Consider the following 21778-nt stretch of genomic DNA (forward strand, 5'->3'; position numbering starts at 1 on the left):
ATTAGGGCAAATTGGGTTTTATTTACAATAGCAGTGACCATTATTGGTGTCAATGTATTCTCTCTAAATTGAAATATTAATTATCATTGCAATTAAGCTCTGGTCCAGCTAGGTCTAACGCCACCTTTCGAGTTATTGCGTACGATAGTGTTTCCATAAATGTTGACTTTGGCATGGAATACATTGCTAGTTTTATTTCACAATCACGTAATCCTCTTATAAAACTCTCAATCTTAATTGTTTCAAGTAAATCCTTGGAACTATTAGCGTACACTAAATTGCTAAGACGTTCAATATCGTTGGCATAATCTAGTATTGTCTCATTAGGTTTCTGCACGCGATTAACTAATTGCATATTGTTTATTTGTCGCCAGTGCTCACTACCATATCTTCTTTCCAACTCACCCATAACTGCTTCATAATTAAGATCTGTCATATTTGTAAAGGTTTGAAGGATCGCGGTAGCAGGGCCTTTAATAGCTAAAACCAATGCAGCTAACTTCTCCACATCGTTCCATTTATAAAGCTTTACAGACATTTCAAATTGTAGTTTGAAAATTGAAATAGGCATCGTTCCATCAAATATTGGTGGACTTAAGTGCGAAGTATTAACGACTTTTGGTAGATTATTGTCAAGTATTTCATTTCCACAAACGTTTATGCTGTGTCTGTTCACATTTCTATCAGTAGCTTGGATTTCATTTTCAACCTTCGGATGGTTTTTTTGACAACCACGTTCTAATTTTTCTTGTCTTGCACTCAGTTGTCCATTGATCGCTTCGATGTGTAACAGCCTTTCTTCCAGTTTCTTTAAGTGCACCGATAAATTTAAACGCCACTTAGCCAAGTCAGCATATGCACGTTCTCCCATTACCAATGCATTTTGCTGTATACGTTCTTCCAATAGAGTTGCACTATCCTGCACTCGTTCCTTTAATTGCGCGGAATTTTTAACTATATCATCTGCAATACGTTGTTGTATATCATCAACTTGTGCAGTATTTTGTATCAGACTCTCCTGTACCCCCGCTATTGCAGATAATAAAGTGGTCATTCCCATAGAAACCGCGGTACGAGTCTCATTGTCAAAAACTGCTAAAGCCTGTAATTCGTTGTCATGTTTGGATACCATATCTGAAAATTCATATGTTTCGCTATTTTCCCCACGGGCCTCCATTGATTGTAATAGTCGCGCCTGCAATTTCGATTTGTTCCCTTTCGTTAGCAATTGCCTTGCTTCCAATTCCTTTTTTAATTGCCTTACGCTTAAATCAATAAGTTTAGGCATGTATAACACTAACTTTACTACACTTCTGACTTAACAATTTACTCCACAACCACGAAAAGATTACACAGAATTTCAAAATTAAAAATTCTATGCTAATTGACAATTAGTTATTGTAACGGACACCTAAATTTTCAACATCATCGGAGGGACATTCCAGATCATTCGTTTTCCTTCATATCGTATACGGTATTTTAAGGAAAGAGCTGCCAGACTATTATATGTATGTTGTTTGTATATCGATGTAATGAAACGCTGACATAAAAAAAGCTAATGAAGGTTTTAAAAACTCAAAAGATTAATGTAATATATATACATATATAACAGAAAATTTATTTAACGCGAATTCATAAAGTCATTTTCAACTAAAAACAAACCCTTTTCACAGCAATATTAAATACATATGGTAACTTCTTTGGTTCATTAGGTTTGTTTTACAACTCCTATCAGCTGCTTACTGTCACGAAGAGCAACAAAGCAAATTACTATCAAGAGCAAGCAGGAATTAGAATAAAAATATCAAAATTTCGTTTGGTTTTCCGCAATTACTTCATATCAAAACTTAAAAATTAAAGAATAGAATTCTCACAATTCAAACAATACAAATAGATCAAAGTATTGGTTGTTTATACATGCTATTTTCTGCAAGAAGAAATTTCACCAGCAGATATTTGCAGCTCTCTTGCTTCTAACGCCTTAACTTGTGCTCTCTTGAACAGAAACTTGGTTAGCTAGTGATAGTTAGCAGTTGGGAAACACACCTATTGTTTTTATGTGTTTACATATGTTTTGTGTTATCTGTGATTTTCTTAAATTTAATACAAGCTGCACACTTTTGTTTCGAGCGTGCAGCACATTAGAATAATATTTGAAAAAATGTTGAATGGAATAGTGGCCGAACCCTCTGTATACTTCTTTGAAGGCGTAGAAAAGCTTTTGGAAATTTGGTTCGAAGATGATGACAACGACGAATGTGATTTGAGGAAAATACCCAGGTAGAGTTTATATTTAATTGCAAGTGTAATAGTGGTAACAAAGATATTTACATTTAGTGATAAATAACAGAATAGTTACGTGCAGTGAGAAATTATGGGCAAAATTTGCATAAATTTGGTATCAGCTATTGAGACATTCTGAAGTTTATGCGTATGTTTCTCCAATATCGCAGTAACTTAGCCAAGTAGTGGCCGGATATAAAACGGTGTCGTTCCGGTTCCGCAGATCAGACTTTGTTACAATTTCCAGCAATGAAATATTGATGACAATTAGTGATAAGAACGCAAGCTATAAGATATACAGGCTGCATATGCCGTCCGTTTTAAAAATATATTGTATGTATGCCTGGTTTTTGTACATACTGGCATACATACACATTTTTCAGTATTGTTCTTATCACTAAGCACCAATCCTTACAAAAGGTTATCAAAAACTTGCCCTTTTAAAATGCTGTCTTTCTAAGCCAGACTTAAACTTTTTTTTAATTAATAGGCGCACGCACAATTTTCAGCATGCTTTCTATTTATATAAAATTGTTTTTAATTTCAGAGCTAGCTGGGAAACATTACTGCAATCAGTAAAATGTGAAATCATTAGTTTTACCAAAAATGATGCCATAGATGCTTATGTATTAAGGTAATTAATTTCATAAATACATGTGTCTAATTGAACTTATTCATTGAATGCTACCACAATTGCAGTGAAAGTAGCATGTTCGTTTCCAAAAAGCGCTGGATTTTAAAAACATGCGGCTCCACAACATTGCTGAAGAGTTTAAGACCACTTTTGGAGCTAGTGCCACAATATGGTTTTACAGAAATCACCGATTTATTTTACTCCAGAAAGAATTTCTCACGTCCAGAGTTGCAGGTCGGTGTAATTATTTTGTTTCAACGCATATTTTTCCAATACACATCACTTTCAGGCCTTTCCACATCGTGGTTTTTGTGAAGAAGTCGAGTATCTTGACACCGTCTTCGAAGAAGGTCGCTCATACTGTTTAGGGTCAATTAATAGAGAATGCTGGTATTTATATACTTTCAGTAAGTATAAGAAGGAAGTGACGCGACCACGTAAACTCGATAATGCCGAACCAGATCAGACTATTGAGATTTTGATGCAAAATCTGGACAAGGATGTGATGGCCAAATTTTCGAAAGACAAATACGAAACCGGTGCAGAGGTCACAAAGGTTGGTAAACAGAAAATAATCTTTTGGAATTTAGAAATTTTATTAAAATAAATTGTTATAAATTATAGGCTACAGGCATAGATAAATTACTGCCTAATATGATAATTGATGACTTCCTTTTTGATCCGTGTGGTTACTCAATGAATGGCATAGCAGATAAGGTAAGAAAACATAATAAATAAATAGCGCTATTTACTTAATTCACATTAATCTCTTTGCAGGGAGAATATATGACAATACATATAACACCTGAGAGTAATTTTTCTTATGTTAGTTTTGAAAGTAATGTGTCCATGAATAATTATGCCGAACTTATAAACCGAGTGGTAAAAACTTTCAAACCGGGCAAGTTTGTGGTAACCATCTTTGCAAATAAGGTGTGTATTTGTTGCCTTGTATAAAATTTTCAACTAAACTTTGTATTAACGCTCAATTATTGTTAGGCATCGCCTGCTTATGCTACCATAAAAGAGTTGGAACTCGAATATGCCGAAAAGACTAGCTGGAAGCGCTCGAACATGCAGTATTGCAGTTTTCCATTATACAATTTGCTATTCGCACAATATTGTCAATGTCCTTGAGATTATTGACAAACAATATATACTTAGTAAACTTCCTAGAAAATCTCCAATATATTTTAACTACAGGACATCAGTAAGCTCATTTCTGTTCAATTATGTAATAGATTGTAAAATAAAAGCTATATATAAAAATTAGTATAGAACAAACAAATAGTATTTTAGTTAAAAACGAGTTTTTAATTACAAAAGACTTGTATAGCATTTGGTATAACTTCAATGCGTAAAGGTTTAACAGCATACTCCTCACCATCTATTGAGTAGTGGGATTCCGTAGCATCTTTGTCCGTAGGTTGCAATCGTATTGTTCTACTTTTGATTGTGCTATTTGGCGTCAGTTCTTTGCCAATAACTTTATTTATTTGCTTAACAAAGTCAAAGCCAGGCGAAAGTGTATCAATCATTCTTGTTTCGAGCTCGGAGGTGGCACCCACGTTTTGTTTACACGTTATATTTAATTGATTCACATTTGTATGTCCTTCGGTTTTCGTATCACAATCTTCGTTCAACTTGTATGAATTTATATTATTGGCAGTATTTGTATCCCTAACTGTATACATTCGTGGTAAAAACTTCTTTACATACGATTTATTTTCGTATGGTTGACAATTTCTACAGCCGGCACAAGGCGGCGTATACTCGTAGTCAGTGGCTAGATTCCAATTTAATTTATTTGAAAAAGCACTGAAAAATGTTGCAGCATATTGTCTTAGTGGTCCAAAATACCAGTATTTATCCGTAATGCTCTCAACATCACGTAAAAGTCCCCAAGAAAAGTCATTCAAGCCGTAAACTGTAGAGTTTTCCTTTGTCGCATCCGCTTTTTCTGTTGTGTCATTAATGAAATCAACTTTCATGACACTTTCATTTTTTACTTTTTCTTGGAGTAACGGCGTCAAAGCGGCAGTAAGTGATTTCACACGTTCTAGTTTGTTTTCGGGCTTTAAATCAAGATATTTAAACGCGGTAGTACTTTTTCGTCCTAATGGCAATAAGACAATTGGACATTTACCCTCCTTGCGTCGTAACAAGCCGGTAACTACTTCGGAGGCTGTGCCATCACCGCCAGCAACCACAATTGCATGTGGACGCACAGTCATTTCGTTTAGCCATGTTTTGACATGCCCTTCTTGTGTTGTTTTTATGATATCCACGTTGTAACCGGATAAATGCAATATGGGCTCGCAATATTCCTTGAACTAGAAGCATATGGAAATAAAAGTAAATTAAATTCAATATAATGGTTGCGAAGCAATGTTTACCATTTTTTCAGCATTTCTCTTATTAGCAGCAGGATTTAAAACGACTAAAACATGTTTCGGCTTATCACAGATTTTTCCCATGGCTACAGTTTCAGCACACACATTTTTCATATGCTGGGATATACTGCAAATAATTTATTTATTAAACAAAATTAAAGTAATATTTGATAAAACAACAATTGTTTACAACATTCAAATGCACACTTTCAATTATATGGCAAGGTTGTATAAAACCGCACACGATTTGATTACACCATATAAAGTTATTCACATTTTTTATAGTTAAGCTGACTTACTCAAAACTTGTTTTGGCATAATAAATGCCGTAGCCTGCAACGCCGCTCGCAAACAATGATTTTTTCCAATGATTTCGTATTGTTTTGAGCGCAATCATTTTACTTTAATTTTATCATACACAACAGCTGCACTGATAACAAAATTGCTGGAAATGCGAGTGACTGCTAAGTACAGGGTGGTTGAAGTGAAGCATATATTATCGATATGTCGCGATTACTTGTACGGAAGTAAATCGACTTATAACTATTTAGTAATAGTAAGTTAATAAATGAAAATGTTTTTTTTATATTTTAAATTTTCTGTGAACTGTTGTAAAAATTTTCGTCTTGTCAATATGTGTATATGTAACCAATATCATTGATTTTAAACCAACTTAATTGTAGTTCTTGGATTTGTACTCAAAAATAATCATTTTTTGTTTGTAGTCAATTTAGTAGCGATATTGTAACACTGACTGGCTTCCGGTAATCGCTTTTTGAACTAAGCCAAGACAGTTTTCAAAAATGAAAAACATCGGTTTCCTGCACATTAACCTCTGTGTGAAATATCTAAAATTTTTATTATCCTCTTGTAACACATATATTTTTACTCGTCAAAAAAAAAAAATAAAATTTATAAAAGTATTAAAAAATTTGTATTTTAATTTGTATGCAATATTTTCCATTTTTATTAATTACATTATTGTTATTTGGCTGTTCAAAAAAGGGTTTAATGTAAAATAAAATTTACAAGCATTAAATGTACAAGTGAAAATGTCGCAACCAAAGCGCATGTGCAATTACCAGGCTCTTGTCTATGTCAAGGAAGTATTATGTGCATTTCATAGTAAAAACTTTCTGTTGTGTTAAAAGCCAAAGTATGTCCTGTGACCTGAAAAAACCAAAATAGTTTCATACCTTCAACAGTTTTAAATAAAATGTTCTGCAACTTAAAAGCAATTTGTGTATTAGCTATAATTTTTATATGTGAGTAGAATTTACAAATATGTATTATGCATATTTTTTCACGCTGTTAAAATTTGGGCATATAAATTGCATTTCAGCAGACATACATAGATAAGCACAAAATTTTTGCGCACATATTTCCTGTTGAAAATATTTTAAAGAAAACTTTTTTTATTACGCTTAATTAAAATAACAGTGAACAGTTCATTAATTATGTTAATTTATGCCTTGCATAGTTTTCCACAGAAAAATCGACTGTCAATATGCTTATATTGATCACAACCAACAAGCCAACGCTTCGGTGTTTGTGCAAAAATCGCGGAGTGTCGAGGAGACATTCGAGTCGTTGGGGGACACATATTTGAAACAAAGTAGACCGCTTGATAGAGGGCCCTACTTTGACACATCAGCTACGAAGAATGTGACATCGTTAGTTGGTAAAACAGCGCATTTGAATTGCCGTATTAAGAACCTTGGAAACAAAACAGTGAGTAATAATAATTGCCAACAGATGGGCATTGAGCCAAGTGGTGGAAAGATAAAGTGCATATGTGTGTAGATGATTTATTGCCAGTAAATGGCTTTTGGAATATTTTCCAAAGTTGCAAAATAATTGTTTTTATATTTACAATTTTCTTTAAAAACCTTGTTTTTAGCTTCAATATTTTAAAGTTTTTAAAATATTTTTGCAATTTTCTTTGAAAATCTTGTTTTTAGTTTCAACATCAATATTTGCCAAACATTTTTGGTAAACAAAAATTTACCAGAAAATTTATTAACCCAAATATTTTCAATAAACAATGTTTTGAAAAATACCATAATTTAAGGTTTCATGGATCAGACATAGAGATTTACACCTACTGACTGTGGGCGAAAGCACCTACACTTCCGATCAACGATTCACATCCATATATAACAAGCTAAGTGGGGATTGGTCTTTGCAGGTAGGCCACAAATATAAATAATAATTAATTGATATAAGGAAGTTTTTGCGGCAATTAATTGTAATATATGTATATACATAAATATATAATTTAAAAAATACAAAAATAAAAATTATGTAAATACTAGTACTTTTTAAAAGCTCTGTTTGGCCATTCCAGATTAAATTTCCGCAAATAAGAGATTCCGGCATTTATGAATGCCAAGTTTCAACAACACCTCCTGTTGGCTATACAATGGTTTTCTCTGTAGTCGGTAAGTTAACGCACTTACAAATCTACTTATGTATGTGTTCATATAAAAGATTGAATGAAACCAATATTTAACGAAATTGTATTTCAAAATACTTCCAGAACCAATAACGAGCATTCCTGGCGGTCCAGAGTTGTATATTGATATGGGCTCAACCGTTAATTTAACTTGCATTGTCAAACATCTGCCTGATCCGCCATTGACAGTGCACTGGACTCACAATAATGAGGTCTGTACCACGAAAATATTTCTTTTCACTTTTTAAAATTTACATTATTTTCAAAAAAGGAAATAAATTACGATTCACCACGTGGTGGCGTTTCCGTTATCACCGAGAAGGGCGACATTACAACGTCATACCTTTTGATACAAAGAGCAAGAATTTCCGATTCCGGCAGATATGCTTGCTTACCATCCAATGCAAATTCTAAAACTGTCAACGTACATGTACTAAACGGTGTGTGTATTTGTAATATGTTGTACTGTTTTTTGCAATTTACTAAAAATAAGTTTCTCTTAAACTTTAGGAGAACATCCAGCAGCCGTACAACGTGCCGGCAATTCATTAAATTATTGTAGCAATTTTATTGTTGTGTTGATTATGTGTCGTATAATATATATTATAGATTAAAACTTGTATGTATGTATAATGCAAAACAAACAAAAATTAAATACTTCTTGCATTGTTATAGATTCGAAAATTTTATAGATATTTAAAGGAATATCATTGTAAATTAAAGATACATTTTCTATGTAAATATACTTTATCTGATCTATTAAGCCTTAAAAAGCTATGCATTGGTTGGTGTTACTTTTGTAAATGATGGTTAATAATTTCTTGAATATGTTATGTAAGTTGTGCAAAGCAAAAATAATAAACAAGAAATAAGTTCACTTCACTAAAGCTAGAATAACCTTCACAAATAAAAAGTTTCCATATAAGAACTTGATTTTGATCGGTCAGTTTGTATGACAGCTATATGCATTGATCCGATCTCAACCATACGTTTGGAGATTATACCATCGCCTCCTAGAAGCATCAAGAGGTCCTTAATCAACTACTTCGGACGCAAATAACTTCAGACATGCAACGACCGCCATTCACAGTGGAACCATTAACACCTTCACAGACTCCCACTCAGTGCATGGCGTACTTAGAATCAAACCACCATCCATTGCAGACGAAGAGCACGAGTTGCCATGAGACACGAGAGTGACCCTTCTGCAGCTTCGTTATGGATACTGTAGCAGACTAAACTCCTACTTATCCAGAATAGACCCTGACATGTCAAACATAAGTCCAGCGTGCAATGAGTCTCCGCATGATACTAGCCTTACACTTGCACAAACTTTTACATTTTCCACAAAAACCGATTCTACTTTACCGGAATTGCTTTGGATTTTATTTGGCAATCTAACAAAGAGTAATTAATTAAATTTTATTCTAAAAGATTGCTCACGACGGTAAGTTTCCAACTATGTATAGTTCATGGTATGTCAATTCGCACGCTACTGATATTAACTCCAACTATTTTATCACTTCAATCGGTCATGGGTAGACACACATATAAACGACTTCCAAACAACTTACCTAGATCTGTATACGAGTACATACCTTAACAATCAAAACAAATTAATTTCAAAAATGTATTTTATTTATTTATTGTTTTGAAGTCTACAGAATGATTTATTTTTTAGTTAATAAAGTTAAAGTAACTTTTACACTCCTGCTTCTTTAGTATAACTTAGTAACTAAAAATCATTTTAGTCTTTGTGACTATGTGTGGTGCTAATTGAGAAATCAAGACGAATTGAAATGATTGCAATTATGAAAATAATAAAGAAGAAAGCAACAACCAAAAGTGGCTCTTGCAAAAGTGTAATCTTCGAGAAACTGTACTTTAGATTGAAATTTGCAATATGATTTTCTACCAGATTTTTGCTAGACATTATTATAACCGGTCGTCCAACGGTATCTAAATATGTGTAATGCACTTCATTTGGTAGACGCTTCACTGGATAGGGGGTTGTTATTTCGATATTGGAGACACCTTCAGGTAAAATGATTTTTATCTCCGCCTCATCAATTACCATATCGTTGTAGATGTGATCGATTAGACGCATTTTTAATTGATAATTATCGCCGGCGTTGAAAAGATATTCGAAAGATGGTATGTTGTAACCTAGTGTGTAGTGTGTTTTCCAGCCACCGAAAAGAGGGAAACGTGGCCTCAATTCCAATTCAACAAAGTCACGCATAACTTTCATATTTGACGTAGAAATATTGCCATTAGTATCACGGTAGTATACATCAGATGCTGATGCAGGTAAAATCGTCTTATACGATTTAATAGCGTGACCGGAACGTGCATCCTTTTGGAACTCATAACGTGAAAATGAACCCTTCAACAAAGCACCGGTATGTTCCATGTAAAGATTTTCTTTCACAGCAATATTGCCCCAATGCGATACCTCGATAATACGCTCAAGACGTGTTGTAGTTAAGAATGGGCGTTCGTTTTCGTAGTGTATGACAAGTGATTGGTTTGATAAGGCTAGCGTATGATAAATGACATCAGTTATTTTAATATCACCGAAACAAATATTTGTAACTACTTACCTTCGATATTTTCGTAAGGTCCATATTTAATTTTATTAGACGCAACATTGAAGGGTTTGGTTTGTGTATAAGAGAGTATATTGGCGGAGCTTAATAAAACGCTAAGCTTCTGACTCTTTGTCTCATACAGTGAATTCAAGTACAGATTACCCTCATACCTTACAAGTTGCTTCCCCGATTGTGGTATCTGACTGGGATGGGGTATTAACTTCTTTGTGTATACGGCTTCAATAGTGAACACTTCAGTGGCCGTAGATTTTGGGAAAGCAATACTGAATTGGTGATTTCCATCAACCACTTTTTCGGTATATTTTAGCTCTTTTTTATTTTCATCTCTTGCGGCGATAAATGCTAAATTTTTACGATCTGCAGCTGGTACAATGAACGTGTACACGCTAATCGGCTTGCCATCGCTATTGGTTGCTGTTATTTTAGTTAGCTCCTTAACTAGTTGGGTTGATATATCTAACGAACGTTCAACATTCTTATTAATAATTTTTGCCTGAGTTAGACAAATAGTATAGAAAATTAATATTAATAAAATTGAACACCGGTTAGTTTTCATTTTGCTTTGGACACGTAGGTGGGCACCGGAAAAATTTCGTCACTACAAGTTGTTGTAAAAACGAACACCAATAAGAATTGAAACACAGGGCGTAAAAGATGGCATACATTTTTTTTGTGATGCAATTTATACAATTTAAGATTTTCTAAACATTTTTAAAAAAGTATGTAATTTTGTAATAATAATGAAAATAATAATACTAATATAAATTAGTATTTTCTAAACATTTTTGAAAATATATGTAACATAGCGATAAAAAAAAAAGTAAATTACTTTGGTGTGTTTAGTGTAATGTTTTATTTTTTTCAACTTTTATTATTTTAACAATAATTTCTCACGCGGCTTTTATTTTTGTAAAACTATTTACAAATTGTTGCCAAATGCAGAAACAAAAATATAAGAAGAAGTGTACAAAACTATAAACACTAATTAGTAAAGACCAAATGTGTGGATACCTCGCGGGCGCGGGTGCAAACAATGACACACATGCAATTATAAACATGGAATATACAGACGTAGAGAATAGAGCTGTCATAACTCTATTTTTAAATTGTCGATAGTTATATTCTTTCAAAACAATATCTTTAACGCAGATATGATAAATAAACAGCAGCACAAAGAATGGCATTTCCAGGCCATCTTTTACAAATAGAGGAAACATGCTAAAGACAGTAACTTCCAAAAACCATAAGGTTTCCAGTGGGTAGCTATTCAATAAACATAATGCGGGGGCAGCGACAAGTAGTATAGACTTTTCATGAACCTATAAACATTTAAAATAGAAGAAAATTCATAATATAAGTGTCGAAATATTCGAATGAATTGGACTTAATGCTTACTTGAAATGAGAACAAGTAAAAAGTCATGGCGGTGCTCACCAAACTTAACAAGAAAGTTTCTTTTCTTTTATTGAAGAAGAGATGCACGTTAATTGGGAGCACAAAAGCAGCAGTAACACCTAAGCACAGCATAGCCATTTGTTGATTTGAAATTTTATTTCTGAAATAGGTTTAACTTATTAAAGTGTGTATATCTTCAAAAATATCATATAATTTGATTACGTACTTAATTTTGTAAACCACATTTACGACACACCAAAAGTTTGAAACTTTATCTTCAAAGACACCACGACCAATGGGAAAGAGACGTCCCACCACCTCTAAAGTTGAGTCCAACGATCCTAGCCAAGGCAGCCATAATACAACGAATGTGCTTACAACAATTGTGGCTATTATTAAGAACTTTTTAAGCTTTTGTGAAAAACTATAAAATAAAATGGTAAATGAATTATAAGGATTCGTATGTTAATGTAATCTAATTACCTTTTTTGATCAAAGCATGTGCGGAGCAGATAAATAAAAATTGGAAAGGCATGATAAAGCTCCATTTGTTTATAGTTCAATGCTAATGTGTATACGAATGAGCCTACATAATGTTTTTCCTTGCATATAGCAGCTATAGCAAGCAAAAAGAAACCAAGCGATATGTTATTGTACTGAAAGTGCCCGTTATCTATGAGAATTTGTCCAGGATATAAAATCATTGCTATTAGATAGACGAACATTGATTTTTTATTTTGTTGATTTACAATCACTGTAAAAAGTACGAGCAAAGCTGGCAGATATATAACAACATCAGCAAGCAATACACTCAAACGCATAAATGTTTTGTGTGCATCGGATTCCACACCACGTGATTTGGTCAATTCAACAAAACTCTCATCATATTTTCCAGCGACATTACCCAATAAATAGCTATGATACGCTGTCAAAGGTGGATAATCTAATCCCCAATACAAAAGGTCATTTTCACTTGTGTTTCTGTACCAATATTTAGGCTCCAAGTTTGTTGTGATTTCTTGCCAATGCCTTTGTGCCTCGTAATCGCCGTACATGGGCGGCTTTCCCTGTCCAGAATATGAATTTAGTGATACAATAGCTCTTACGGCTATAGCAGCACTTATTGCAGCTAGAATATTGGCGTTAATCATAGTAATTTTTATTATTTAATTTATATGCCACGCCATCTATAAGTTTACACCGGTATCTTGGTTTTTCAGTTTGTTTACTATGTAAAACAGCTGATCAGAGATGTGGGATCTTTTCAAATGAGATTTACGTGACTCGAAAGAAATGAAACAAAACATTTAAATAAAAACAATTATGTTATATATTTACATATATGGTATAACTATTCATAGTAACAATTATTTAAAAGCTCATTATAAGAAACAATTACTAAATTTTAGCAATATACATCATAAATGAATATATAAACTGCCATTGTTGTTATATCGATTGTTAAAAATACCATGTTTCACATCTCTATTAGAAAGTTTGCCAAATACCGCGTCCAGAAGTTTATATATTATAGCTCGCGTACTATTTTATAAATATAGTTCTAAATAATAGCTTTTAAAGTTAATTTTTACATAAAAAATAAAGCAGAATGTCCATTTTTGATAATGCTAACTCAGAGGGCCCTGGATTTGTAGGTATACGTTTCTGCCAAGAATGGTATGTATTATTGGAACAAGTGCATGCTTACATTAAATTATTACCTTATTTTGCAGTAATAACATGTTGTATCCTAAAGAAGATAAAGAAAACAAAGTGCTGCTTTATGCTTGTCGAAATTGCGATTACAAGCAGGAGGCTGATTCAAATTGCATATACGTGAACAAAATTATGCACGAAATCGAGTAAGTTTTCTATAATTTTCGTTTTTGTTTAAATGGAATGAATTATTAATGTAAATTCATAAATCTTCTCCCAGTGAGCTTACTCATATAGTGCCGGATGTGATATCTGACCCGACTTTGCCCCGTACTGAGGATCATGCCTGTCCTAAATGCTCACATAGGGAAGCAGTGTTCTTCCAAGCGCAAACACGTCGCGCTGAAGAAGAAATGAGATTGTACTACGTTTGCACGAATCAAAACTGCACGCATAGATGGACCGAATGAATTACTATTATAGTTGTGTATTTTGAATAAGTGAACAAAAAACAATAAAATTGAAAATTTTAATACCTTTAGCTATGATATTCGACTATAACCGCGTAAGGGGTGTCTATGTCAGGAAAGGAAGAAGGTATTCAATATATGTTTTAGTATTATATTTATTTAGCGTATTTGCTATCAGTTAGGGGTACATATAAATATATTTTTAATCATACTGAAAAAGTAATTTCATCACTTGAAAAGCGGGAAAACGTTGAGAACATTAAGCAATTAATTTAATAAAATAAATTGGCAGCCAAAGACGGTACAGGGTGTTATATGTGTTAAAAGGTTTGGTTTAAATATTGACAATGGAACAAACTGCAGAGTGACAGCGGCAATGCCAATTGATTTATATTTGTTTCCTTCTAGTTCCTTCTACTGAAGGTGTGCTGTCTTGTAACTTAATTTTGTTGTTTCTCAGTGACTCCTGTTATACATCCTTCTACTTTACAAAATATAAATATAAAAATATAATTATATTACAAATAAATCTGAAAATATACATGTCGTATAGGTTAAAAAAGCGCAGAGGAGTGAAACCTTTACATAACTGAGTTCACTTCCATTTAACGACAATTTTGATTTCCGTTCTTCCTTCACATCCGAAATTTCGATCAATCAGTGTGATTTACTTATTGATATATGGCTTTCATTTGGCGTTAATTATAAAATTGGAAAAAAATCGGTCGGTGATTTTATTAATGTTTTTAGAAGGGAAGATTTGTAAGAAAACTGGGGAAAATGGTGTTTTTAACAGATGTGGCTCTGTGCGACATCGTTTTGTTTCCAAACTTGAAAAAGTCATGCGACGGCTGGGCATTTGTGTAAAATATCATAAGTATTTTGTGTATTGCCTTAATATAAGTACATATGTACATATATAGTTATGGCTGGTATTCATAGTGGATTTTACTACATTATATTGAACTCTCATGTATTCTGTGTTATCTGTCTCCTTCCAGAAGTTTGAAATATCATATGAAAATCGTTACAGGCCAAAGTTAAAATCAGAGTTTTTATGAAGTCGTTCCAAGCTTTCGCTAAATATAGATACAAATTTCGAACAGTATTTTCATTTCCAACATTTAATGTTAACCTCCAGTCCTGAATGTCAAATATGATAATAACTCTGACGAAAAGAAAGGCGTAACTCGAAGCAGTGGTGGCGAAAATCGTTCATAAATTTAACTTCTGAACAATGATAAATATATTTTATTGTTCACGCGTGTACTCTTATAAGTAACATACGATGTGATATATTAATCAAATAATTACCACATGTTGCTGTTCCAGCTATAAACCTTTATGTATCAACTAAAAGTTCGAAAGTGTGAAGAGTTGACTCAATTGAATTGTTGCTTTAAATTTATTATCTGTGCTCATATGCCAAATTCATGTTTTTCACATTCAGCAAATTGATATGTAAACATACAAATACTAACACGTGATGTATAATATATGACTTTAGCCACCGGAATAACCCTTACGCCACAAACTTTTCAATTTTGCGAACTCGGACCGAGCTATTATCTCGCTTAAGAAAATAAAAGAAATTTCTATTTATACATATTTAAATTTATTTAAATACATACATATAAATACATATATTCTATATTGTTCGCGGTGATAAATTATAATAGAACACCGATATCAGCAATGGGGCTCCCCATAAACTAAAAACATTCGCGATTCTATTGGTTGTCGCTAAAATCAGCACGAGCAAATAATATCAACAATATATTTATACACTCGCAATGTGTTGTAACAAAGTAAAATAGTTTTGTTCACCTAAGGGTTGTTTGTAACGCTTGAATCTCGGCAGATAGATTAAGAGTTATATATATATAAATGATCGTGATGACGGGTCGAGTTAAATTAAGGGTGATTGTTTATGCGTCCTTCTCTCCAAGTGATAGCAAAATCAAATTTTGAACAAATTGTGCGAAAATGATTGAAATCGAACTATGACATTTCAAGCCTCCAGACACCGAATATGTGGACCTCAGTGACTGTGGCTGTTATTTTAGCGGAAATATCGATCGATCCGTGAGGTAAGTTATTGAATTTAACATAAATAATTTTCCTGGCAATAATGTAGTCTTGTCTTAAAAATGGATAAAATCGGGTCAATGCTTCTCCTTGAACCTAGAATTTTGATACCTAATGTAAAGATGTTTAAACTACCGGTTGACTTTATACCGAAAATATCGGTAAAAAATTACGATTTCAATGAAGTTAAGTCGAGAAATGTTCTAAAATATATGGAGCGCTGAATACATGAATGACATCGATCAAGACTTATTAGTGCCTTTGAAGCAAATTCCAATAGTAAAAAACTGTTCGGTTACATCCGAACTTAGCCCTTCCTTACTTGTTGTTTTGTTTTATTATTTTCGCAATTATTTGATGCTATCAAAATTATATATTAGGCACCTGTTAATAGGGGTTTAATAATTATGGCCAGGAGGTTGCGCTTACATATAGTAAGTGGATTTACTATGTCAAAAATATTGACTTCTTTTCCTCACTGTGCGTAAATACTGATAAGATAGCCCTACCATTTTCTAAAAGCGATCTTCACAGTCATATATTAAGCTTATGTGAGAATCAGATAGATTTACACTCGTACAATTATAGAGTTAAATGTGGACTGAAATTTAGGTATAAAAATAAGTGTGGTTCACGTTTCCGACATATTGGTTATTTGGTAAACTCCGAAGAGCTAACATGAAGAGCCTACTTGCCTTAGTACTCGCCGTTGCTGCAGGTAAGCATTATTGCACCGAAAACAAGCAAACACACACAAATTTAACTTAAAACTCCTTTGGCTAACTTACAGCTTCGGCTATTCCCATTAATGAGGATAGGCAATCTGGTGAAGGTGGCTGGTACGTGCCACAATTGGATGGATCACTCGAATGGATGACCACCGAGGAAGCCGAAGCCATGCGTCAAGCACCAAGTGGTCGCGCCGCTGCTGTAGTCTATTTCCATTTGTACACTAACGAGAACCCCACCACACCAGACACTATCATTTCGGGTGATGCCGCTTCCTTGGCTGCATCTCACTTCAACAAAGCAAATCCAACCAAATTCATAATCCACGGTTGGCAATCGGATTCTGATTCCGATCTGAACCCATTGATCCGTGACGCTTACTTGGCAAGTGGTAAATACAACGTTTTCTCCGTAGACTGGAGCGACAAGGCACAAACCCTCAATTATGCTGCCTCCGTATTGCGTGTGCCCGGTGTTGGCAAACAGGTTGCTACCTTCATCGATTTCTTGAACCAAGAAGGTGGTCTGTCTTTCGATCAGGTACATGTAATTGGTCACAGTTTGGGTGCTCATGTATCCGGTATTGCGGGCAAGAATGTACGTTACGGTCGTATTCAGCAAATCACTGGCTTGGATCCTGCCCTACCCATGTTCAGTTATGAGTCACCCGCTGATCGCTTGAATCAAAACGATGCCTACTATGTGGAGTCCATTCAAACTTGTGGAGGTCTTTTGGGTTTCTTGAAACCAATTGGTAAATCTGCTTTCTACCCTAACGGAGGTAAAAGTCAACCTGGTTGTGGTCTTGATCTGGTTGGATCATGCGCTCACTCGCGTTCATGGATCTACTATGCTGAAGCTATCCAAAGTAATAATTTCCCATCTATGAAGTGTGGCGATTATGAGAGTGCTGTAGGCAAGTCTTGTGGTCAAACCTATTCTTCGGTACGCATGGCTGCTCCCACAAACTATGTCAACGCCGATGGTGAATTCTATGTTCCAGTGAACAAGAAGGCTCCCTATGGCATGGGCTTGTAAAATGTACATTATTCTGTTATTTAGAATAAGCAGTTGTGATGAATTGCCATAAAATATTGTCAATAATAAAATTTTAGTGTTTTGAAAAGCGTAAAAAATATCTTATTAATATATGTAAGGAAACTGGAATATGTAATGTAGTTGCTTTGCCTGCATAAAGCTGATCAGTGAATTACAAAATTTAAAAATTAAGGTCTTTATTCGGCAACTGTAAATCCAACCCAATTCGGTAGAAACACAAGGAAACCAGTGCAGAAACATCCCAACTGATGAAAGTGAACTCAGAAAAAATATTAAAAAATATTAAAAAACATTCCAGTTCAATCTACTCTAAAACGATCCCATAGTGCGAAGACTGACGATTATAGACTGCTTTGTCGGACTCCCGGGACGGCTAAGTTTACAAAAATTATTTCACGTCACAATTATTTAAAAGAAGCTAGACCATTTTTGACAGATCACGCGTGAGTTGTGTCAACCTGTCATATTATTTTTGTTCAGTATTGTTTGAAATATGGTCATGGAAAGACTGACGCCTGAGCAACGTGTACAATACGTTAAATTTTATTACGAAAATTCACGTTCTGTAAAAAATATATTTGAAGCGCTTCGCTCAACTTCTGCTCGATATAATAGGCACTGAGCATACTATTCGCAACACTACGTATATCACCCATCTTGACACCTAGCATTCTTTATTCGATAAAATTCGACCGAATAGACCACGTCCAGCAAGCAGTGAAGACAATAGGAGCCATAGAGTGTACATGAAGACCGTGGAGAGTCGACTCGGACTGAGATCGTAAAACGAAAGCATACAAAATTAAGCTTATACAAGAACTGTAGCCGTTCAACCTTCTCAAGCGACATCGCTTTGCTCTATAGGCTTTTGAAAAGCTTATTTTGTTCAGCGATGAGTCCCATTTCTGGCTCAATGGGTATGTAAACAAGCAAAATTTCCGCATTTGGGGCTTGAAGAGATTCAAGAGCTTTCATTTCATCTAGAAAAAATAACGGTTTGGTGTGATGTGTTGGCCGGTGGAATCATCGGTCCATAATACTTCAAAAATGATGCCGGTGAGAACGTAACTATCAATGGCGACCGTTATCGCGCCATGATAACCGACTATTTGATGCATGAAATTGAAGCTGGTGATCTTGGCGACATTTGGCGCCACTTCCCACACATTGCTTTAGTCAATGGATTTATTGAGAGAACACATCGGTGAGCAGATAATTTCACCTTTTGGGCCTGTCAATTGCCATCAAGATAGTGTGATATCACACCGTTAGATTTTTTCCTGTGGGAATATGGAAAGTCTAAAATCTATGCGGACAATTCCGTATCGATTTAGGCCTTGAAGCAAAACATCATGCGTGTCATATGCCAGTTACCAGTCCAAATCCACGAACGAGTCATCGAAAATTGAACTCAACGGATGGACAATCTGAGACGTAGCAGCAACCAAGATTTGGAAGAAATAATCTTCAAAAATAAATTGCAAAAAAATGTGGATACACTTCTTTAGATCTTTTATAGTAGTATTTCATAAACCTTTTTTGTTTTGTATCATTTAAATGGTAAAAGATCTTTATAACATCCAAACAGCGCCACTACGACCAACTCTGACATACATGAGTTGAAGGATTTTTGTGAGAATGGAAACCTTTGGTGCATCGAATGTATTAGCTAGAATCGACATTAGACGCCTCAACAGCTTTGCTCAATGGTTCAAAGCGCTTCGCAGATTCATGATGATATTTTGATATATACATGAACTTAGGAGTTTTTAGCATACCAAAGGATTCGGTGTTTCAACTACTCAAGTGGGATCCCAGTGACCTTCGTTGCTTCACGTAATTATCTTTAAAATGGCTATCAATTTAGCACAAAGACAAATTAATGAACTATTCTTGATCGGGATCACTATTTTTCTGACCGTTTTTCTTCTTCGTAAACACTAACATTATTTACATCTATACATTAATTTTTGTTTCTTTAATTGAAAAGAAATTGTTAAATAATATTTTAGAGAAGTCCATTCGATGCTATCTAATTTCTTAAAAATTACTCATACGCCCCGCTGGACGTTAATTACGCTCTGAACAGTGTTCTCTCAGTTTGCCACGGAGATTGTAACTCATACAAGAAAACGTCGGAGACCCTATATAGTATACATATCTCTGTCTGTCTGTCCGCTTATATGTCTGTTCTATCAATGTTACATATACATATGTTACACACGTAATTTTCTCCCCAAGAAACTGCGCATTTATCGGTATCATCGATATCGCAATACTGTAGCATATAGCTGCCATACAAACTGAAATCACGTCCTTGTAAAGAAAACTACTTTATTTGACAAGACACTTTCAGGATATTCGGCTCGAACTCCGAAAAAATCTTCAAAAAGGATCACTACCATATAAACCGACTGATCAAGATCAAGTTCTTGTAAGGAATATTTTCACTTCACTTCTCTTAATTGACTTTTTGAATATTTTTATTCAAATTAATATAAATTACATCTGAATATCAGATTATCACTATTTACCCTTGCCATGGGGAGCCTTCTTGTTCACTGGAACATAGAATTCACCATCGGCGTTGACATAGTTTGTGGAGGCAGCCATACGTACCGAAGAATAGGTCTTTCCGCATGATTTGCCTACAGCACTTTCATAATCGCCACATTTATAAGATGGGAAATTATTCTTTTCGATAGCTTCAGCATAATAGATCCATGAACGCGAATGAGCGCATGATCCAGCAAGATCGAGACCACAACCAGGTTGACTTTTACCTCCGTTAGGGTAGAAAGCGGATTTACCAATTGGTTTCAAGAAACCCAAAAGGCCACCACAAGTTTGAATGGACTCCACATAGTAGGCATCGTTTTGGTTCAAGCGATCAGCGGGTGAGTCATAACTGAACATGGGTAGGGCAGGATCCAAGCCGGTAATTTGCTGAATACGACCGTAACGTACATTCTTGCCAGCAATTCCAGATACATGAGCACCCAAACTGTGACCGATCAAATGTACATTAGCGAAAGTCAGACCACCTTGCTGGTACAAGAAGTCGATGAAAGTAGCAACCTGTTTACCAACACCGGACACACGCAGTACAGAGGCAGCATAATTGAGGGTTTGTGCCTTGTCGCTCCAGTCTACGGAGAAAATGTTGTATTTACCACTTGCCAAGTAAGCGTCACGGATCAATGGGTTCAAATCGGCATCAGAATCCGATTGCCAACCATGGATTATGAATTTGGTTGGATTTGCTTTGTTGAAGTGAGACGCAGCCAAGGAAGCGGCATCACCCGAAATAATTGTGTCTGGTGTGGTGGGGTTCTCGTTGGTGTACAAATGGAAATAGACTACAGCAGCGGCACGACCACTTGGTGCTTGACGCATGGCTTCGGCTTCTTCGGTGGTCATCCATTCGAAGGATCCATCCAGTTGTGGCACGTACCAGCCACCTTCACCAGATTGCCTATCCTCATCAATGGGGATAGCTGAAACTGTAAGGTGAACAAAAGAGTTTTTAGTTAAATTTGAGGTATTTACACGTTTTCGGTGCGAAATAGCTTACCTGCAGCAACGGCGAGTACTAAGGCAAGTAGGCTCTTCATGTCAGCTTTTCGGGGAATACCAAATAACTAATATGTTTGAAACGCCAACTTCTTGTCTTTTTATACGAAAATCTTGTGCTCTAAATAGTTTAATTATGTAATTAATATTATTTATGTGGTGTTTGCATTATATCTGATCATAAATAACTCCACATATTATGGTCAGTGTTGAGCTATCTTATCACAAAATGTTGCAGAGCAGAGATTTTGACAAATAGCAACAATTACTTATTATTATTAAATTATGTTCATATAAAATCACAATATATACGGTACAAGGTGTAAGGTGCTGTATGTGCTTGAAGAACGTGTATTTGACACGTGTGATAAGTTCTTCTATAAAACTCTCTGAAAATATGTATATCGGTTCGGTATTAGCTCTTCCTTATT

At 34.8% G+C, this 21778-nt stretch overlaps 9 protein-coding genes across 9 annotated transcripts; 4 read left to right on the forward strand and 5 right to left on the reverse strand.

Moving 5' to 3' along the window:
• Positions 1-72: 72 nt before the first annotated feature.
• Positions 73-1440, reverse strand: LOC125775273 (uncharacterized). Its single transcript, XM_049460940.1, has one exon. It carries the CDS (start codon positions 1286-1288, stop codon positions 77-79), a length of 1212 nt encoding a protein of 403 aa, XP_049316897.1. The 5' UTR covers positions 1289-1440; the 3' UTR covers positions 73-76.
• Positions 1441-2021: 581 nt separating this feature from the next.
• LOC105233565 (S-adenosylmethionine decarboxylase proenzyme) lies at positions 2022-4205 on the forward strand. The gene is made up of 7 exons (XM_011215679.4): positions 2022-2280; positions 2831-2917; positions 2983-3151; positions 3207-3473; positions 3542-3634; positions 3695-3850; positions 3917-4205. The coding sequence occupies exons 1-7, from the start codon at positions 2162-2164 to the stop codon at positions 4052-4054; spliced, it is 1029 nt and encodes a 342-aa protein (XP_011213981.2). The 5' UTR covers positions 2022-2161; the 3' UTR covers positions 4055-4205.
• On the reverse strand, positions 4187-5783 carry LOC105233564 (acylglycerol kinase, mitochondrial). Its single transcript, XM_011215678.4, has 3 exons — positions 5610-5783; positions 5314-5437; positions 4187-5250 (listed from the first exon to the last, which is right to left on the reverse strand). The coding sequence occupies exons 1-3, from the start codon at positions 5705-5707 to the stop codon at positions 4231-4233; spliced, it is 1242 nt and encodes a 413-aa protein (XP_011213980.2). The 5' UTR covers positions 5708-5783; the 3' UTR covers positions 4187-4230.
• Positions 5784-6382: 599 nt separating this feature from the next.
• On the forward strand, positions 6383-8538 carry LOC105233595 (hemicentin-1). Its single transcript, XM_011215715.4, has 7 exons — positions 6383-6575; positions 6791-7041; positions 7382-7498; positions 7658-7751; positions 7850-7977; positions 8037-8205; positions 8276-8538. Exons 1-7 carry the CDS (start codon positions 6527-6529, stop codon positions 8377-8379), a joined length of 912 nt encoding a protein of 303 aa, XP_011214017.2. The 5' UTR covers positions 6383-6526; the 3' UTR covers positions 8380-8538.
• Positions 8539-9385: 847 nt separating this feature from the next.
• LOC105233566 (dolichyl-diphosphooligosaccharide--protein glycosyltransferase subunit 1) lies at positions 9386-10996 on the reverse strand. The gene is made up of 2 exons (XM_011215680.4): positions 10369-10996; positions 9386-10303 (listed from the first exon to the last, which is right to left on the reverse strand). Exons 1-2 carry the CDS (start codon positions 10931-10933, stop codon positions 9513-9515), a joined length of 1356 nt encoding a protein of 451 aa, XP_011213982.2. The 5' UTR covers positions 10934-10996; the 3' UTR covers positions 9386-9512.
• Positions 10997-11227: 231 nt separating this feature from the next.
• On the reverse strand, positions 11228-13633 carry LOC109580077 (probable dolichyl pyrophosphate Man9GlcNAc2 alpha-1,3-glucosyltransferase). The gene is made up of 5 exons (XM_029548286.2): positions 13494-13633; positions 12256-13055; positions 11999-12196; positions 11773-11932; positions 11228-11696 (listed from the first exon to the last, which is right to left on the reverse strand). Exons 2-5 carry the CDS (start codon positions 12921-12923, stop codon positions 11268-11270), a joined length of 1455 nt encoding a protein of 484 aa, XP_029404146.2. The 5' UTR covers positions 12924-13055; positions 13494-13633; the 3' UTR covers positions 11228-11267.
• LOC105233567 (DNA-directed RNA polymerase II subunit RPB9) lies at positions 13241-13969 on the forward strand. Its single transcript, XM_011215681.4, has 3 exons — positions 13241-13449; positions 13506-13634; positions 13709-13969. The coding sequence occupies exons 1-3, from the start codon at positions 13382-13384 to the stop codon at positions 13896-13898; spliced, it is 387 nt and encodes a 128-aa protein (XP_011213983.1). The 5' UTR covers positions 13241-13381; the 3' UTR covers positions 13899-13969.
• Positions 13970-16559: 2590 nt separating this feature from the next.
• Positions 16560-17851, forward strand: LOC125777099 (phospholipase A1 VesT1.02-like). The gene is made up of 2 exons (XM_049451014.1): positions 16560-16704; positions 16777-17851. The coding sequence occupies exons 1-2, from the start codon at positions 16665-16667 to the stop codon at positions 17751-17753; spliced, it is 1017 nt and encodes a 338-aa protein (XP_049306971.1). The 5' UTR covers positions 16560-16664; the 3' UTR covers positions 17754-17851.
• A 2388-nt stretch (positions 17852-20239) lies between these two features.
• Positions 20240-21469, reverse strand: LOC105233596 (phospholipase A1 VesT1.02). Its single transcript, XM_049455606.1, has 2 exons — positions 21349-21469; positions 20240-21277 (listed from the first exon to the last, which is right to left on the reverse strand). The coding sequence occupies exons 1-2, from the start codon at positions 21386-21388 to the stop codon at positions 20301-20303; spliced, it is 1017 nt and encodes a 338-aa protein (XP_049311563.1). The 5' UTR covers positions 21389-21469; the 3' UTR covers positions 20240-20300.
• Between the last annotated feature and the right edge of the window lie 309 nt (positions 21470-21778).

The sequence above is a fragment of the Bactrocera dorsalis genome, chromosome 1 (assembly GCF_023373825.1).
Source record: "Bactrocera dorsalis isolate Fly_Bdor chromosome 1, ASM2337382v1, whole genome shotgun sequence".
Classification (NCBI taxonomy): Eukaryota; Metazoa; Arthropoda; class Insecta; order Diptera; family Tephritidae; genus Bactrocera; species Bactrocera dorsalis.